Below are 18,375 nucleotides of genomic sequence, written 5' to 3'. Positions count from 1 at the left end.
GCTGTATCAGTGCCACCTATTAGGAATTGTTCCATAAAAGAGCATGAGAAACTCTCTGGAGTTCAAAAAGTCAAAATGACATCCTTGCTAAAAAATCTCTTTATGGTTTGAGTTCCATAGTTACAACCAGGAATCTCTGGGAATTTGGTCTCCAAGCTCTTCTCAGAGCATGTGTTGCATACATTCTGCAAAGCCCTTGGGGGATGGAGCAGGCCTAGTTTTTGGTTTTCAGCAGTGTTTGTTATCTTCACAGTTAAATGGAACACTGGAATGTGATATTTACTCAATTTTGCCCATTTTTCATTCAGTATTTATAATTTTTAATGTGGCAGGTCTTCTAAAAAACCAACAAAAAATTGCTGATTTTGTGATTTTAGTTTCTAAAACAAATGAAAGCAAAAAACTTCTCGCCCCTGAACTCCATCCCTGGCTGTTATCCTTCACTCTCTGTTCTTATTCTTTCCTAAGCAAGTAAGATATGACATTTATTCATAAGAGCATTTTATGGTTAATTCACTGTTCAATTTTCTAAAATACCATTTGGCTTCTTACCTACAGAGCTATAGCACCAGAATTCACTCGGTATATGTGTAAGAATGACTGCTTCCATTTTCCGAGAGAAATAGAAATAGGACTAAGAGCAGTGATTTCCTTGTGTTAAAGAAAAATTATTCATGACACTTGTTGAAAACAATAGAGAAGACTTTATTCAAGGGAGGCTATGGGGACGATAGAAGGATTACGGCAGTGGAGTCTTGCAGTGTGGGAGAGAGATTGGGCTGGAGTCTGACTCTGACAAGGACAAGTAGGGATTTGTAGCCAAGGAGCAAGGTGTGGGGGTCAGTAGATGGAAAATTACTAAGTGGAAACACCAACGTAAGGGAGATTCTTGCTAGACGGACTCAACAGAATTCTGCTGAAGGCGGGCCAGGGTGATTAGATGTCGAGGGTAATCAGATAACAAGGGTGGAGGATTTTTGTTAAACTTTAGCCAGATTCTTGCTCAAACTGGATTCTGTAAGGACAGAGAGGGAAGCCCAGGGTCAGGCCCATTTGAGCAGGGGGCTTAGGGAGATCTGATTAGAGTTAGTTTAAGGAGAGTCTTTGTCACCTGCTGAAAAGAATTTGTTTTTATGGCTCAGAATAATAGTGTAATCATAGCAAGAGATGACTTGTCTATGTCCATTTTATAATAATTCAAAAATCTCAATAATTTCTAAAAAAAAGAAGCATTTGTTATCAGAGTCATAAATGTTGCTATTTATATGCTTAAGTAGTAGTATATCAGAATTCACAGAAAGGAACAATTATTTAATGTGCAAGATAGTATATTCCAAATTATTTCATATTATAGAAATAAAAAATATTCCATAGTCCTTAAGCCACGCCTTTTTTTTTTTTTTTTTTTGAGATGGAGTGTTGCTCTTCTTGCCGAGGCTGGAGTGCAATGGCATGATCTCAGCTCACTACTACCTCTGCCTCCCAAGTTCAAGTGATTCTCCTGTCTCAGCCTCCCGAGTAGCTGGGATTATAGGTGTGTGCCACCACATCTGGCTAATTTTGTATTTTTAGTAGAGACAGGGCTTCGCCACATTGGTCAGGCTGGTCTCGAACTCCTGACCTCAAGTGATCCACCCCCCCCCCCCCCATCAACCTCCCAAAGTACCTTAAGCCATTCCTTTTGAGACTCTGAAGAAAGGGTACGTTCCTAATGTTTTTGGTTTGGATTATCAGTTCATGGCAGAGCAGTGCCTTAATTGTACTTGGTAGTGACCCCTACTAGCTGTTCAATCATGAATCCTCCAGTACTTTTTATCTGAATAATATGGAGATCCTTTCTTAGTACTTTGTTAGACAGCTTTTCTAGATTGGTTTCCAATAGTAGCGAAAGAGAAAATCCTTTATCCCATCTTTTCCAGAATTAATATTTTCTGATCACTTCATTTGCAAGAGTAAAGTAAATATTGAAAATACCAAAGTGAGCTTCAGTCATTTATAAGAATTGCTTAAAGAAGGCAGTCATCAGTTACTTTTTTCGCATGATTGTATTGCTGAGAGTAGTATCTGCATTAGTCTCTTAAGCAAGACTTTAAAAAATCCTACTGTTGTCCCCACCTTTATTTTCGAAAGATAAACTTAAAATTTACATTTTTAAAAATTTTTAAAAAGTAAAATTTTAAATGACTCAACAGGTGATTAGATTCCATCTAAGGATGGGATTGAATTCATGATCTCAGATTCTCAACATACATTTGGCCTTACCTATTGTTAATGAAACTTGCCTGCCAAGTAGGGCTGCATGTTGCAGAACTTAAACGGAGCAATAAAACTATTTATAAATCCAGACACCTTTATGAGGATGTTTCCCTGGTTTCACTTATGTAAGCCGACAAAATGATCAGTTGTAAGGAACTGAAGGAAGTAAATACTTGAATGTACTCAAATGTCTAGGCTTTGCTGAACATTATATGATTAAAAAGCAGCCAAGTTCAGCGTGGACTGAGAACTGCTGACAGTGGAGAACATGAGACCCAGAATGGCAAATAATGTTTCAGACATTGACTTGTCAGACTGGTCTCCACCCTGTACTTAACCCCATTCTCACCCTTTTTTGGAGGGGAAAGGAATTATCTAGTTAAAAACTGAATCTGTAGGACAACCTGTCTCTCCTGAGGCAGCTGACTTATGCTAATTCTTGCTTAGCTCAGTTTCTTGAGTTTAGCAGAGGAGATCACTGTCACCCACACCCTCTTTAAATCAGCCTCCTGTGGGGCCATGTCTACACAACCAAGGCCTCATTCATTCGTTTATTCCAAAATATATTTATTGAGTGCCTTCTGTGTGCCAAGGACTGGGGATTCAGTGGTGAATAAACAGATAAAAACACCTGTCCATAGGGAACTGATATTCTAGTGTGATTACTGCTAGGAGTGTGTCTGAGTTGAATTGAGGCTCAGAAGTAGATGTGTCTGAGAGGCCTCAGGAGTTTGGAAATGGGGGTGTCCAGCCTGTTTCTTTGTCCTCCAACAGGCTTTATTACCTGTGCAGGTATGGTAGTAAGTCTGTTTTGCGTTTCTTTAAGGAATACCTGAGGCTGGGTAATATATAAAGAAAAGAGGTTTATTTAGCTCATGGTTCTGCAGGCTGTACAAGAAGCATAGTGCCATCTGCTTCTGGTGAGGGCCTCAGGCTGCCTCTACTCACAGCAGAAGGTGAAGGGGAGCCTGTGTGTGCAGAAATCACATGATGAGAGAAGCAGCAAGAGAAAGAGGGAAGATGCCAGACTCTTTTTAACAACCAGCTCCCATGGGAACTAATAAATCAAGAACTCGCTCACCCCTGAGGGAGAACATTAATCTCTTCATGAGAGATCTGCCCCATGACCCAAATACCTCCCATTAAGCCCCACCTCCAACATTAGAGATCAGATTCCAACATGAGATTTGGAGGGGACAAATATCCAAATCATAGCAGGAAGAGACACTCCCTCCTATGAAAACACAAATTTGAAGAACAGTTGTCTTCAGTGTTATACAAACTGCTTTCTGACTGCATATAAGATAATTCCGTTTATGGGGTTTTGGTCTAAAATTATAATGTCATGTCAGATCTCAATCATTTTAACTTAAGGCAGTTATTCTAGCCTTTGAATACATTTTTCCCCTGAATATTCGTGGTGTTGTGTGACAACTATCCAAAATATTTTAAGATTCCATTTTATCAGTAAAACGTATGCCAGGCTTTTTAATAGGCAGAGAGTAATTTGGTAGTATCATTCCTCTTATCCTTTAAAGTTCCTTCATGCTCTAGAATTTAATTCAGTGATTCCTTGTAGAAGCTAGCCTGCCCAACACCATGGGCAGAGATATTGCAGAGGATGCCATTTTGATACTCTGAGAAGAACATGTAATTCCCATGCCTTGATTTTAAATGCAATTAAAGAGCCATAGTTTTTCAGAAGAAAGAGTACTCTTTGGCCTAACAGTAGTCGTTGCAGAGGTTTGGTCCTTAATCTGTGTTCAGGGTAGTTATTTCATGGTTACTGGATGTTATAGGGACGTGCTTCTGAACATTGGTTTAGTTTTTATGGGTCTTGAATTTCAGATTGTGACATAAAACAGTTTTCTAGTACGTGGTGCCAGTGTTTTAATCATTAGAAGCCAGAAAGTAATAGGCCATTCCTCATGTTGGCTGACGACCCCAGGCTAAACCTCCAAGCTGTGTTTAGGACAGTGAATCAGGTTCCAGGGCTAGTTCACTCAGCCTTCAAAATGATTTTTTACCCCAACCCAGTCTTCTCATGGGCCCCTTTGTACACACACCTGAAGTTCACTTGTTTTCTGTTTTTGAGGCACTAATTGTAACTACATAATCAGATGTCAGTTTGGTAGTCTAGAAACTCAATTTGAAGAAAATATGTAATAATTTTGTTAGTCATTTTCTTTTTAATGGTGTTTCAAGAAGTGTTTGAGATCGATGAAATGATATTCTTTTCTATGATCTAATGAAGAAACCTCCCACAGTTGTGGGCAGCATTTTTGGAAAAGAGTAGCCAGGTCCAGTGAAAAGCAAATCTAATACCATTAGTCTTTGAACTTTAATGGAATTAGCCAGATTTCCTGAAATAGTCCTAGAAGACTATCAAAAGCCCTAGGGGAGCTAAACTTGATTGAAAATATTATAGGAACTTGACCATATATAGCTTAGACCTCTGTGGCATAGGCTGCTAAATTTCCCAAGGGAGAAATGTCATTGGGTCACCTTTCAAAGAGTCATTGTTGATGGTTATGAATTCAACAGATAAGCTTGAGGTTGAAGAGAAGTGACTTTGATTGTGTTTTAGGGACAAGGTCTTAACAAAGTATTGTCTAAATTTGTATTTGAGGATATTAGAAATCCAGAAACCACCATTTCTGGAACTATTCTGCGATGGCACTTTCTCAAGTTGGAGCCAAGAATGGTTGAATTTTCAGAAAGCAAAGGATTTCTTGATGACTTAACCAGCAAGTATTAGAGGACAGCCTTCTCATTGCTGAAGGTTGTGTTCTATATTTTCATCATCTGCTGGGTGTCAGGCACTGTGCTAGCTTTGGGCATGTAGTGGTGAACAAAACAGATGTTCTCTCTGAATGTATGGAGTGGATAGTCTAGTAGGGGTGACATACATTATTAAATAAGCTAATAAGCCAAAGTTTAATTACACTTTGTAACAGATACTATGAAGGAAAAGAACAGATATGATTTGGGAGTGCTATTAGAGTTTTGGTCATAGGAGAAGACCTGAGGAAATGCATTTGTTTGATGATTTACCAGTATTTTAAATGTAATTTCTGGTTTCACAGAACTTGAGTAAGCTGCACAAGGGAAAAAACTCATCTTCTGTAATTCCTCCCAGTTTCTTAAGCCACTCAGTAAATGTTGACTGCGGTTTTGTGGATCCATTTTGTGGTGTCTGTTTTCCTTTAGGCAATCCGCCCTCTGTCTAATTTGGATACAGAATCTAAATCTTTGTGAGTCTGTAATAGTACCTGGCCATTACTGGTCTATAATCAGTGCTCATATAATTGTTGAATGAATTAGTGAAGGTTACAAATTGAGTGTGGTTTATCAGTTAAAAGGGCTCTCCCAATTATCTGATGGAACCACAAACCTTCTCTTTTCCCATTATGCCCCTCCTTCTTAACACAGGTGTTCCCAGCATTCTCTCCCCAAGAGTAATACCCTATGGCCCCAGGGCTCCATCTATCTCTTTTCTACATATAAGTCCCAAGCCTACAGGTTCTAGCCTTGTTTTCTCCTGCAGAATATCAGTCCTCACCCCAGTTTCTTACTGCTTGCCAGTCCTCTCCACTAAAATGTCCTCCTGGAAACTCAGACGTGTGTGCAACTCTTCCCCCTTTGCCTCCTTAAGTCTTTAGAGGTCACCTTCTCAGAGAGTCCTCCTCTGGGCCCTGCACTTAAAACTGCAAGCTACTCTCCCATCCCACCTCACCCCACACTCAATCCCTAATCAACTTCCATGCTTTTTCCCCCCATAGCACTTATTCATCATTCTCTATAACTTATTTTCTTTATTTTCTGTATCCACCCTCTCACTCTCTTTTTTTATAAGAATTAAGCTCCATGAGGACAGGATTTTTTTTTTCTGTTTTGTTTACTACTGTGTCCCCCTGTGCCTGTCATGTGGTAGGAATTCACTAAATGTTTGTTGAATTAATGAATATTTAATGTTCAGGCATTATATGTATATAATATATCATAATGCTTCTATTGCATTAGGAGACAGTGAACAAGTCAGACACTTGCACTGATCTGTACTGTCACTGTGAATGTAACAAATACAGACTGATCCAAGTGTTCCTGGTGGTGACTCAGATATCAGGAGTGTCTTTGACCATAGATGATGTGATTTTCTGAAATGATAGACAATTCTTGATTGAATTCAGACAAAAACAATGCTCCCAGCAAAGTGGAATGGTGGTGAGAAAGGATTCTGAAGCCATACTGCTTAGGTTTGAATCTCTCCTGCCATTTGCCAGCTGAGTGGCTAGTCACGTGATGTCTCCATGTTTCATTTCCTCATCTACAACATAGGAATAATAATAATTCTTCCTCATTTAGGAGCTTGTTACAAGAATTAGATGAGCAGTGTTTAGCACACAGAAACACTAAGTGTTTCTTAAGTAAATTATTATTCAGTAGTTTCGTTCCTGGAAATTTAGGGTATATTAAACTCATGTAAAAGTACTTTATATTTAAATTTAAAACAGTGAGCTTCTAGACTAATTTAGTAATAATCAAGTTTCTTTTTAACTTACATGAATTATATGAGATATAAGACAGTTGTCATATGGGACTGTCCTGTGTGTCACAGAACGGCCAGCAGCCCTGACCCCTGCTCACTAAATTTTAGTAATACCCTTCAATCATCATGACCACTTAGAGTGCCTGGAAGGTTGGTGGTTTTTACATACACTGTTCTAGCGAGGCCCATACATTTGTTTTGTGACATCATTATAGATCATCTAACTAGACAAGCTCTCCTTATCTGAATCCTCATTGCCCAGTGTCCACAATACCCTTATCACAGTGAACAAATTCTGCTGTGTCACAGCTGAATGTGTGCTGTCTCTTTTTTTCCCTCCCTGCCTTTGGACACTTCCCATCCTGAATCTCTCCTGTCAGAGGAACTGTTTTTAATTTATTTCAGCAAAAGGAATACGTGGTGGTGGCCAGAAGCTCTTTGCCCCATGCATGTGTTCTCCCTTAAGCCTCCAGAAAGATTCTTCAGTTTGGAAGCACTTACCCCATCTGCAGTTTGACCGTTACTCACTCAGCGTTCTTCCCACTTATAACTGAGGGGCTCTAGTTTTACCACCCTCCCTGACCAGCTTCAATTTCACCCCACCTCAATTTTTGCCAGGCACTTCTTAAGGGAGCCAAACCTCATTTCTAAAAGTATTTTAACATTATTCAATTAAATGGAACATTTATAAATTGGTTATAAGGGAAAAGATCAATATTGGAGTTCCCATGGAAGGTTTATAAGAAGAAGTGGGCCTCAAAGAACTAATAGAATTGGACTAAGTAGAAAATTAGACTGGGCAGAAAAGAGCAGGAAAGGAGGGGGTTTGTTTGTTTGCCAAGCAGAGGGAAAAAATACTAACAGAAATGCAGTGCATGGTGTGTAGGGATGGTCAAAACCAGGACTCAGATTGAAAATTATAAGTAAGAATGGCACGGTAGAGTTAACTTAGGGAAGTTCTTGGAAACCACAGTAAAAACATGACATTCTACCACTTCCTTGTTCATTGTGTTCCCGCCTCCCTTGTTTTTCTGTTTGTTTTTGTTGAAGAGGTCTCTCATGGTCCATGAGTGAGTGGATATTTATTTACCTTCCATGCCTCCACACTTGTGTACCCCACACCCCAGGGGATTCAGGCACATATACAGCAGCACTACCTGTCACCAGCCTAGTTTACACAGAGAAAGCTACCTCTTTTTAGGGTTAGTGTTTGATTCTGAATAGAAATCTCATTATTTATGCTTCTTTGCAAAGTACTGGTGAAGTCATCACTTTTTAATATTAAACTTCATGTAAATGTTTTGGATATTTAATTGTTTATGGTCAAGGTTCTGGCTTGTGTGTTAGTCATCTCCCAGCTAACAGTCTCTTGGCAGGCCATGCTTAATTCAGTTATTGCATGTTAACAGGCTGTTCGAAATTCCACATTGCCTAGAGTTTTTCCACCTCCAATGTCCAGACACTTTTTCTGGCTTCTCCAACCCTCTGGGCATTCAGAATCATAGTTTAGTGCTCATATTTGAAGCCATTTAGCTCTTTCCTTTTTATTTGCCTGATTAATTTTGAATTTGAATTAATCATACTTTATACCCTTTTCCTGACTCAGTTCAGTGTTCATCTCATTCTGTTTACTCAGAAAGCCCAGAACATAAGATTTGAACCATTTGTGCAGTGCCCAAATGTGTGCTGATGGAAGAGTGAACCTTTAATGTTTTGACTCCCGTACTATTTGGTTCTATTTTTCCTAAGTAAGTCATGGTCTTTTTTCATTAAGTATACATTTACAAAAATGGTTCAGTCTTTGCACATAACTCAGCTCTCACAATTCCCTAATCTAATGTTGACCATGTTCTATTTTGTCATAAAACCCATGATTTTACTGCTTTCTCTTTACTAGAGCCCTGCATATTAGCAGTGAAGACCTGGTCCTTAATGAAAGTGTGGGGTCCATCCTCAGTGTCTCATATCCCTGCCTGTGTTTTCCTTCAGGAGACCTTCCTTTCCTTCCTATCTAAGCCAGAGTCTTCTCTGTTTCCCCAGTTAAAACTTGATCTGATAGTTTTTATTCACACTGACAGGCAAGTTGTAGGCAACGATTGAAGGTGCCTTTCTTCCCAGGGGTGGCCAGAACTCAAAGTCTTAAAGTAAAGGGTAGCAGGAGCTTCATCTGCCATGATTAAGAGGAGTTCTGGGGGCTCTCTGCTGCTCCTGGGTGCGTACTATATAAACAGATGCCCAGCCACCCAGGGGAGGGACCTACAAAGATCATGAGTTACCACGAGCTGTTTCCAGTTTGTCCTCCTTTAATTAAAATAATTAGAGCCTCGTCAGTAATGATGAGATTGCCTCACTAACTGTCCAAGGGTGTTAGTACTAAGCCACCCAAAGAACCTTTTTATAATGTCTCATAGAGTAGACCAGAGAATGTTGCTGTGACTCCTTTATCATTTATAGAGATGTGGCTATGTTGGGACTCCTAATGGCATGCTACTCCAAATGCTGAACTATCCAGCTTGTCACTCAGAAGGAGCTTCCTGACTTCAGCTTCAGGCATTCACATGCTATCTGGTAGAGTCGTCTTCTAGCAATGCTGATAGTTTCCTTGGTCCAGAATTTGTTACCTTCAGAAGAAGAGTGTGAGGAAGAGATCCCATTCTAAAGCCACCTAGACCAAACCTAGCCTGAGTCTCCTTCTGGTTGGGCTTAAGATGACAATGCCATTCCAACCATGGCTAGGAACTCCTGAGTCTTGGAATCAGATCATAGCTTTACATTTCCCTCAAAGCATCTGAGCTTATATTCCCAGGTTTTCCATCTCTTCTTGATATTTAAAGCTTTGAAAAACCGCAGTTATCAGTTTAAACCATAACAGGCACATGGGCTCTAATGACTTCTGCAGGTGGTTTGGGCTGTATTAGAGAACCTAGTCTTGATCTTAAACTGTCATCTGGATTCTGAGTTAATCCAGGAAACCAGTAAGAATTAGTAATGTGTATTGCATGTCTCTGATACATGTGTTTTCCATTATTTGGTCTTCCACAGTGCATGCGCATACACACACACACACGCACACACAGCCCTTCAGTTTTTCTAAAATGGGGAGAGAGGGACTATGGTTCCAAAAGGAAATGACTGGTGTGGTGCCTTGAAATCTGAACTTAGTCACGTGTTGTAAATGAAATGACTCCAGGCACGTTAACAAGATTTCTTTCTTTCATCTCCTACTTTTTGGAAAACCCTTTGATGAGAAACATTGGCTAACTTATAGACTTTCAGATTTATTTCTGTAAAGATAAGTAATAGCCATTGCAAAGCAGCCGTACTTGTGAAATTGGAGTTAAGCTTCCATAACAGCGGTCTTAAAGAATAGGTAGGGTTAGTTAATACACAGCAGCAACCAGCTGTTCTTCATCCCTGCTGAGACTGGGAAAGAAGGAAATTAACTTCAACTATAATGGAAGAGATTTTCAAGACTGGTAATGGGAAATTTATCATCAATGAAGACTATTTTAAACATTGGAACAAATGAGTGACCAACAGAAGTGGAGGAATTATGTATTCTATTGGATTTAAAATAGAATATATCATCTGCTCAAGACACTTAGAATTGGTAGATTAGATCTGTCTAATAATTTTTAACTCTTGGGGGTCACAGACCCCATTCAGAATCTGATGGCCCCTCTCTCCAAAAACATGCACACACAAAACTTTGCGTACGATTTCAGGGAACTTACAGACTCCCTGAAGTCTATAAATTAGACCTGAATTTAGGACACCCTGGACTAGATGATCTCCAAAAGCCTGTTTTAGCTCTCTAAGTGACAAGCTCCACAGCGTAGTTGTCCCATACATAACAATGGAATCTGAAGATCAAATGTCAGACTTTGCATTTTCTTCCTCCAGATTTGTAATGCTTGGCATGCTCAGTGTCAAAGTTAAAAAGAAAAAAGTAGAATAGAAAGAATTCTACATTTAAATTCAATTCTTTGTCTTGGAAAAGCCAAACATTTAATTTTAAAAATCACTGGTTGGCTCTGTGTCATCTTTGTAGAAAGGCAGTACAGAACTAGGTTGTCACCGGCTGTTCTTCCCCAGCCCCACACCCTGCTCTGGATTCACGGATGAAAATGCAAACTCAGATGCCGTATTAACTACTCAGAATTCTCCCATGTTCACACATCTTTTTACTGTATTGCTGTGATTGTTCAGCTGGGCTTGAAAAATATTATTTATTTTCTCATCAGTTTTATGTCTAAGTTTCACTGACTACGAGTTGGAAGATGACCACCCAGAATTACAAATCAGGGAGTAATTTGGTCCTCTCCCTAAAATAAAGAGCTTTTATCCTCTTAAGAAGTAGGAATGGAGTATAGTCTGTGTCTGTGTATTTTAAACTCATGATAATGAGTTGCCCCATATGTAGAAAGCATGACTCTATATGGTTTTCCCATTCCCTTCTGCAAATATTCTCTAGCTTACCTGCAAGTTCTGTAGACTCCCTTTAATTCCATGTTGGAATTGTACTTGACACTTTGTGCCTGGAATCAGGAACTCTGGAAATAAAGATCGCCTCAATATGGAAGGGAAGTGATCTCTGGAAAAGAGCATAATTGTCAGATGTCTATAACTTGTCAGTTTTCACTGTACCTCACACTCCTAATGGCAAACCTTTAAATTCATAGTTGGAAGTGTCTTAATGAAGTCAGAAATATTACTGATGAATAGGAGCTAAGCGTACTTGGCCAGGGTCTCCTTACCATTCACATGGAATGCTGGTCCTTTTGACAGTTGTTTCTTCCCATTGTTGAAGGCAGGGAGGAGGACTTAGGGATTCTTCTCTGTATTCCCCACTAAAAACCCCTTCTGTTCCAGTTGCTCCAATCAGAGTAATACACTGCACAGAAAGCATACAAGATATACGATGTCTGTGGACAGATACTCTGTGGCATTATTAACCCTGGCAGTTGCTTTAGCCCTTGTTTAGTCAATGGAGGTTGTTTGGGAGCTAGAATTGGGAGAGAACAGGCGATCCTGGCACCCAGCCCACTTGTAGCTCTGCTTACTGACTGAGAGTCCCTCTGCACCCCTTGAAAGTTTACTGACAGTTCACACCCTTAAAGCACATTTCTGTATTTCTGGGGCTGAAGCTTATGGCAGAGATGCACATTCTGTTGAATATTTATTCTTTGTGTATATTCCTGTCTGCAGAGAATGTGATCAATGGGCAGGACTACGAAGTGATGATGCAGATTGACTGTCAGGTGATGGACACCAGGATCCTCCATATCAAAAGCTCATCAGTTCCTCCTTACCTCCGAGATCAGCAGAGGAATCAAACCAACACCTTCTTTGGCTCCCCTCCCGCAGCCACAGAGGCAACCCACGTTGTCAGCACCATCCCCGAGTCATTACAATAGCACCCTGCAGCTATGCTGGAAAACTGAGCGTGGGACCCTGCCAGACTGAAGAGCAGGTGAGCAAAATGCTGCTTTCTGCCTTGGTGGCAGGCAGAGAACTGTCTCGTACTAGAATTCAAGGAGGAAAGAAGAAGAAATAAAAGAAGCTGCTCCATTTTTCATCATCTACCCATCTATTTGGAAAGCACTGGAATTCAGACGCAAGAGAACAATGTTTCTTCAGTGGCAAATGTAGCCCTGCATCCTCCAGTGTTACCTGGTGTAGATTTTTTTTTCTGTACCTTTCTAAACCTCTCTTCCCTCTGTGATGGTTTTGTGTTTAAACAGTCATCTTCTTTTAAATAATATCCACCTCTCCTTTTTGCCATTTCACTTATTGATTTATAAAGTGAATTTTATTTAAAGCTATGCCACACATGCATGTTCAAATGGTTTCCACTGATTCGATTTTTCATTCATTTAATGCAAACCCATTCTGGATATTGTGCTTATTTGAGAAAACACATTTCAAAACCAGAAAAGCCAAAAACACTCCAAAAACAAGCAAAACAATTTGGAGCTTTAGATAAAAGGAAAAACTCCCAGTTGGTAAAGTTTATCTTTACTTAGGATTTGTGGCTCACACCTAAACAAAGGGGGTCAGGGAGTGGGTACAAATTTGAGAAAATAGAAGGGTAAGGGAAGGGCCAGTGGTGGGGTTTGGAGAGAGGAGATAGCTCCATTAATACACATGTTTAAAAGATGGAAAGTTCGATGTGATTGCAGTATGAGATTAAAGCCACAACTATTGTTTATTTGGGGGACTCTAGGCCACCAAGTATTAGCACACATACTTATGTTTTCTCTACTAATCTGGTCCAGGTCCTCATGGACCACAGGACAAAGCTTTCATTTTCATTCATTCTTCTATTGAAATTATACCAAATTCAGCTGAGGAATATGGAATTAACTTTAGACTTAAACAAGACAAAAGTTTTTTCACTGAAGAATTGACAAATATTTGCTCCTTAAAACAATGCAGATTAGTGAACGTGGATTCCTGCTGAGGGACTGCATCCCATAATATGGCAATAATTTTCAGTTTCTCCAATGAAAAGATAGTGAAGGAATTAAATCTTGTCCTCCCATGGTTAAAAAAAAAAAAAAAAAAAAAAAGCTGTGTTCATTTTTACTGTACTATGCCTCTTTTTTCACCATAGTAGACAATTATGTTTCATTTGATGAATTCATAGAACTGGATCTCAGACAGCGATGTCCTCTCTAATGTTCTACCTTTCAGTTTCTAAAGTGAGTCTTCCTCCCTCTCCTACAAAACTTTTCAATTTTTTAATGTAACTCATCTACAAACACTGTTTCTTACCCCAGTTGACTTGCCTTTGTCAGATTTCTTCTTGTTCCACACTATAGCAATCAATTTCTCTTCTTCCTTACAAGAAAGGGAAAGAGAAATTGTAGCAACCTCTCAAGGATTATATGCAGCTAGTTAGTTTTCTGCCTGTGAAATTAGGTCTGGCTCCTAAATAATTTTAAAGAACCATCAGCACTTCTAACTCTCTGGACAGGTGCCTCTTTGTCCAAGCTAGTTAAATGCTTTCCAAGGAAATCAGTTCAACTTTTGTGAGCGGGGAAAAGCAGGGCTTTATTGTTGTGTTACCTGGGAGTCTGGAGTTTGAAAAGTGCTAATTAACCTTCCTCTTTTTCCACATTACAAACCTTTTTAAGCAGCGCAGCACTCCCCTTAGATTTGGCTATCCTGGGTGATTTTCAGACAAGAACCATTTTCTCTGGGGACCATTCTTCTGCTGGGTGCCAAGGAATATAAGGCAAATGCCCAGAAGACCTTCAGGTGACTGGGCAGTCTTATCATGGGATATTTCTTCTGGCCCTGCCCCTTCCCATTCTGTAATGTGAATTAGCCACACCAGAGGCTGTGACCATGGCTAGTAGACAGTGGCAACATAGTCATCCCCAAGATGCTAATCTTCTGCTGGAACTGTCATACGTTATCATGGTCAATGTAAACCTGGTTTGTGTGGGGTGATTATAAATAGAGTTTCCCTCCTCTCTGTGACAGAATCACAGGAGAAGGACCCATCCCGTGGCCTTCTTGTTCTTAGCGCTTCACTTTTACTTCATCCCTCGATTCCCAGCTTTTTCTATCATCATTTTACCAACTCCTCAGATGCAAGACTTTGGTTATGTCATACTCACCAACGTTAGTCCCTCTCTTCCAGGTGAAAAGGTGGGTAGCGGTTGGGAGGGAGTCTCCACTGAAGAGCAGGAAGGTGGTAGCAGAGCCGGCAGCTCTGCCACAGAGCTAGGGATGCCTGTGAGGTGCCGCCCAGAGCAGCCTGGGAGCTTTGCCTTCTTTTGTCTCTCACTAGCCCTTCTACTCTTTGTCATTGCCTGTTCTTGAATGGATCTTTGAGATGAGGGGACAGGATTCTCCTAAGGGTAGAGTTTCAGGAAATGAGTGAAAGGCAATTGACAAATGCAAAGAAGTAGTCACTTTTTAAATTGCTGGCAAAGCTATAATTAATCCCTAGGCACAATTGTAGTTTTTATTTTAATGTTTGTATGCACAAGGCCCTTTAGGAAATGAGAAGTTGCCATGCCAGCTTATTATTATTATGTTTTTTTTTTTGGTGGGATTGCCTTTTGGGGGTTGCAGCCAGAAATTGTGGGTAATGTGTGTATTTTTTTATTTATTAAATTTTAAACAGGATTGTGCAAGCTTATGAGACAATTAGATAAACTCATGGAGGAGGCAGGTCCTCCTGTTATTAGATGATTTTGTGCTCTTTGGGCTGACAATAATACACTCTTGGGAAGTGATGGTAGAGACTGATGGGAATAGTCTTTCTGCCTGGTTGCAAGTCTCAAATTTTTAAGGCTTAATGGAAGTAAGTGGATGTTTCCTCATGTTAACTACTGAATCAGATGTTAGGAGCTTGTCCCTTTGGGGCTGACTTATGCCCAGCAGTACAGGGACACAGCTTCATTAAAGTGTTAGTGTAAACTAACTCCAAAGTTAGGAGTTAATGTGAAAGGATCAACCTTGAAACAAATCTGCTGTTTGCCATGCTTGTAGTACAGAAACTTCACATTGAGTTTTGGGTGGGATTTGTGTTTTCACAAGTAAAAAATCCCTCACGATTATAAAACTCAGAGCATCATCTAATTTTTTTTTTTAATGACTACAAGTTCCAGCACAAAACTGGCATTTCTTTGCCATTTCTTGCCAGTAAGAAGTTGACACGGAGGTATTTGAAAGCAATGTTATGTGAGTCATTCTTAAGTGTTCCAAGTAAGTTTAGAAACAGAAAAGGAACTTGGGATTCAAATTGATTTTTCAAATCATTTTTAAAGAGACATCATCCTGATTAAATCTTAGCCTGAACCTTCCTCCCCGGTGTGTATTCCCCGGTAGTCACCGCAGCGAGATGCTGGTGAGACTGCCGTGGTGGCATTTAGCATCGTTAAAACTGGAAAACTCTCAAGCTCTTTGCCACTTTCCTACTATTTTTTGATTCTTGCCATTTTACCAAGCTTAGGTTGTGAAACTTGACAGAAATGTATTACAGGAAAAACTTGTGATTGTATTTGACTTTCTAACACATTGCAAAGTTTCAAAGTGACTTTCACTTTCAACAACATATTAGAAGTAACCACTTTTGCTTTCACAGCCTGAAGAGTTAGAGCCTGATCTGATGCCCCCTTTCACTCTGAAGTCATGGGAAATTTTCCAGCCATGAAAGCCCTCTTTCCACTACATACTGATGGGCTGACTCAGCTTCCTTCAGCCGACTGAGATCTTTTCATACTATTGGCTATTTCATACCAATTAACCTCTTAAATAAGATTGTGAATTGCCAAAATTGATAGACACTTATTACCACCTGTGGACTCCATATTCCTTACCACAAATGTTATTTTCATCAGTCCTGAGTCATTTTAACTTACAGAAATTAGGATTGTTGCTGCTAATATGAATACCAATTATAACTTTTAGAAACAAGAATAAAGCCTAAAAGAGAATGAAATATAAGAAATGTTCGTTCCCACCCCTAGTAACATTTGGAAGTGAATATTCCCGTTTTCTTCAACCCACAGGGATTGGGATTGATTTTTAATTTCCTACGAAACAATACTAGACTACCCAAAAAGATGTTGCCAGAATCCAAAAGGAACTATGCTCGTAAAAGAAATGCAGTTTTCTCCTACCTAAAAAGAAGGAAGTAAAGTGTGTTCTGTTCTTATCTTTTTAATGACTAAGCTTTAAACAGTTTATTTTGGGTAAGACTAGAACTTTCGGCCGTTTGTTCTAATATCTGTGTTATTAGATGCAATAGAATTTATGAAAAGAAGAATGACAAAGGTATCTGATTAGAAAATTTGATCTTACGCATGAATCCATGTCATGGCCAGCCACTGTCACATAGTGGGTGCCATTCTCAACATACTGGTTTGCTAACTTTAAGCATTAGGGATTTAGCACACTAAAATACTTTTAATTATATTAGGTTTGGTAACTAAGGAGTAAATAAATCATAATTTATCATTTGCCAAGGCCAACAAACAACACTATTGTGCTGTTTGCTCTCAATGATGTTGAGTAAACCAGGAGGCTTGGCATATCCCCTTTATGTTAATCCCAGATAGAGATTAGCAGGTTGACTTTCACAGCAATTGCATATTGATCCATTTTAACTCATACTTGCCATAATTTCCAGGCCAGTCACCAGGACAGAGGAGATGATGGGGAAACAGAGCTTTAGATGAAAACTACTATGCACTACTAGCCTTAGAGGCACTGGTTTCCTGTTACCACTTTGGCAAGTATGGATGGTCTAAGTCCAGTAGGGCTTCATCCATGGAGCCATTAGAACTGAGGGGGGAGTGTTAGAGATGCCATTTCACCAGGATCTTTTTGCTCAGGTTGTACCCATGCCAATTGAAGAACGTGTTAAAGATGAGGAGGAGAGATGTACCATTCTCTCCCTTAATAATGATGTTGGTTTGCAAAACCTAAAGAAATAATAACAACAGACTATTTCATACTTTCAAGCAAGTCTTTATACTACCTGTTATTTCTCTAAAATTCAAATAAAGAATTTTTAAACTTACCTTGTTTATTCTGTATGTAGAAAGAGAGAAAAAAGCCCCCAAATGAATCTTCAGTGTTGGGGGGTTAGTAATGGGAAAGGAAGCCTGAAAAGGCTTTGTGGCTTGTGTTACTGTTAAGAAGAAACTGTTGAACTATTTTCCACTCTTCTCCCAAGCCTAATTAAGTAAAAATTTCCTTTATTTAAGTGTCCAGATATTTAAAGTACAATCTTATCAAGGAAAAAAAATCTAAAAACCCATATTTTATCTATGTCTTCAGGAAAGTGGGTTACTCGGTCACGCATCTTGTCCTCACCAAAGGCCTCTTCCCAGCTTGCAATGGCAAATGCCACCACACCTGAAGCTAGTCACTGCAGACTGACAGCAAGGGATCCATCCAGGAGTAATTAATGCAGGCATTTACTGAGCACCCAATGAATACCTCTGACACTGGTTTATTAACTATATTATCTTATTTCAATCGTCTCTACATCCTATTTTGTAAGATGGTTATTAATAAGTAGTGGAGCTGGCCGGGTGCAGTGGCTCACGCCTGTAATCCTAGCACTCTGGGAGGCCAAGGCAGGTGGATCACCTGAGCTCAGGAGTTGAGACCAGCCTAAGCAAAATGGTGAAACCCTGTCTCTACAAAAAATACAAAAATTAGCCAGGCATGGTGGCAGGTGCCTGTAATCCCAGCTACAAGCTACGTGGGGAGCTGAAGTGGGAGGATCACTTGAACCCAGGAGGCGGAGGTTGCAATGAGCCAAGATCACATCACTGCACTCCTGCCTGAGTGACAGAGTGAGACCCTGTCTCAAAAATAAAAATTAAAAAATAGTGGCCCAATATTTGGGCCCAGGCAATTATGTGAATTATTCACCATTATATTATTCCACCTGCTGATACATAGATCTGGCATAAGTTCATGCCCTAAAAGAGCTCACAGTCAGCCCATGGAGCCATATACATAAATTACAAAATTACAATAACATCAGGGTTCTCTGAGAGGCAAAACTACATTTGTTTCAGAAGATACTTTAATGG

The 18,375-nt window shown here is 39.7% G+C and overlaps 1 protein-coding gene across 8 annotated transcripts in view; it reads left to right on the top strand.

Moving 5' to 3' along the window:
• Window positions 1-12,651, top strand: part of ATF6 (activating transcription factor 6) — a 198,343-nt gene extending 185,692 nt beyond the window's left edge. For all 8 annotated transcript variants that reach the window (XM_009436665.5, XM_001174215.7, XM_016931047.4 and 5 more), the window contains exon 16: window positions 12,014-12,651. In XM_009436665.5, the coding sequence (XP_009434940.2) occupies window positions 12,014-12,222 (209 nt within the window). In that variant the 3' untranslated portion in view covers window positions 12,223-12,651. The remainder of the gene's footprint in view (window positions 1-12,013) is intronic.
• Window positions 12,652-18,375: the final 5,724 nt, after the last annotated feature.

This window comes from Pan troglodytes, chromosome 1 (assembly GCF_028858775.2).
Source record: "Pan troglodytes isolate AG18354 chromosome 1, NHGRI_mPanTro3-v2.0_pri, whole genome shotgun sequence".
Taxonomy (NCBI): domain Eukaryota; kingdom Metazoa; phylum Chordata; class Mammalia; order Primates; family Hominidae; genus Pan; species Pan troglodytes.
Note: the sequence above shows the minus strand (reverse complement) of the source record. Positions and strands in the feature narration are given on the sequence as shown.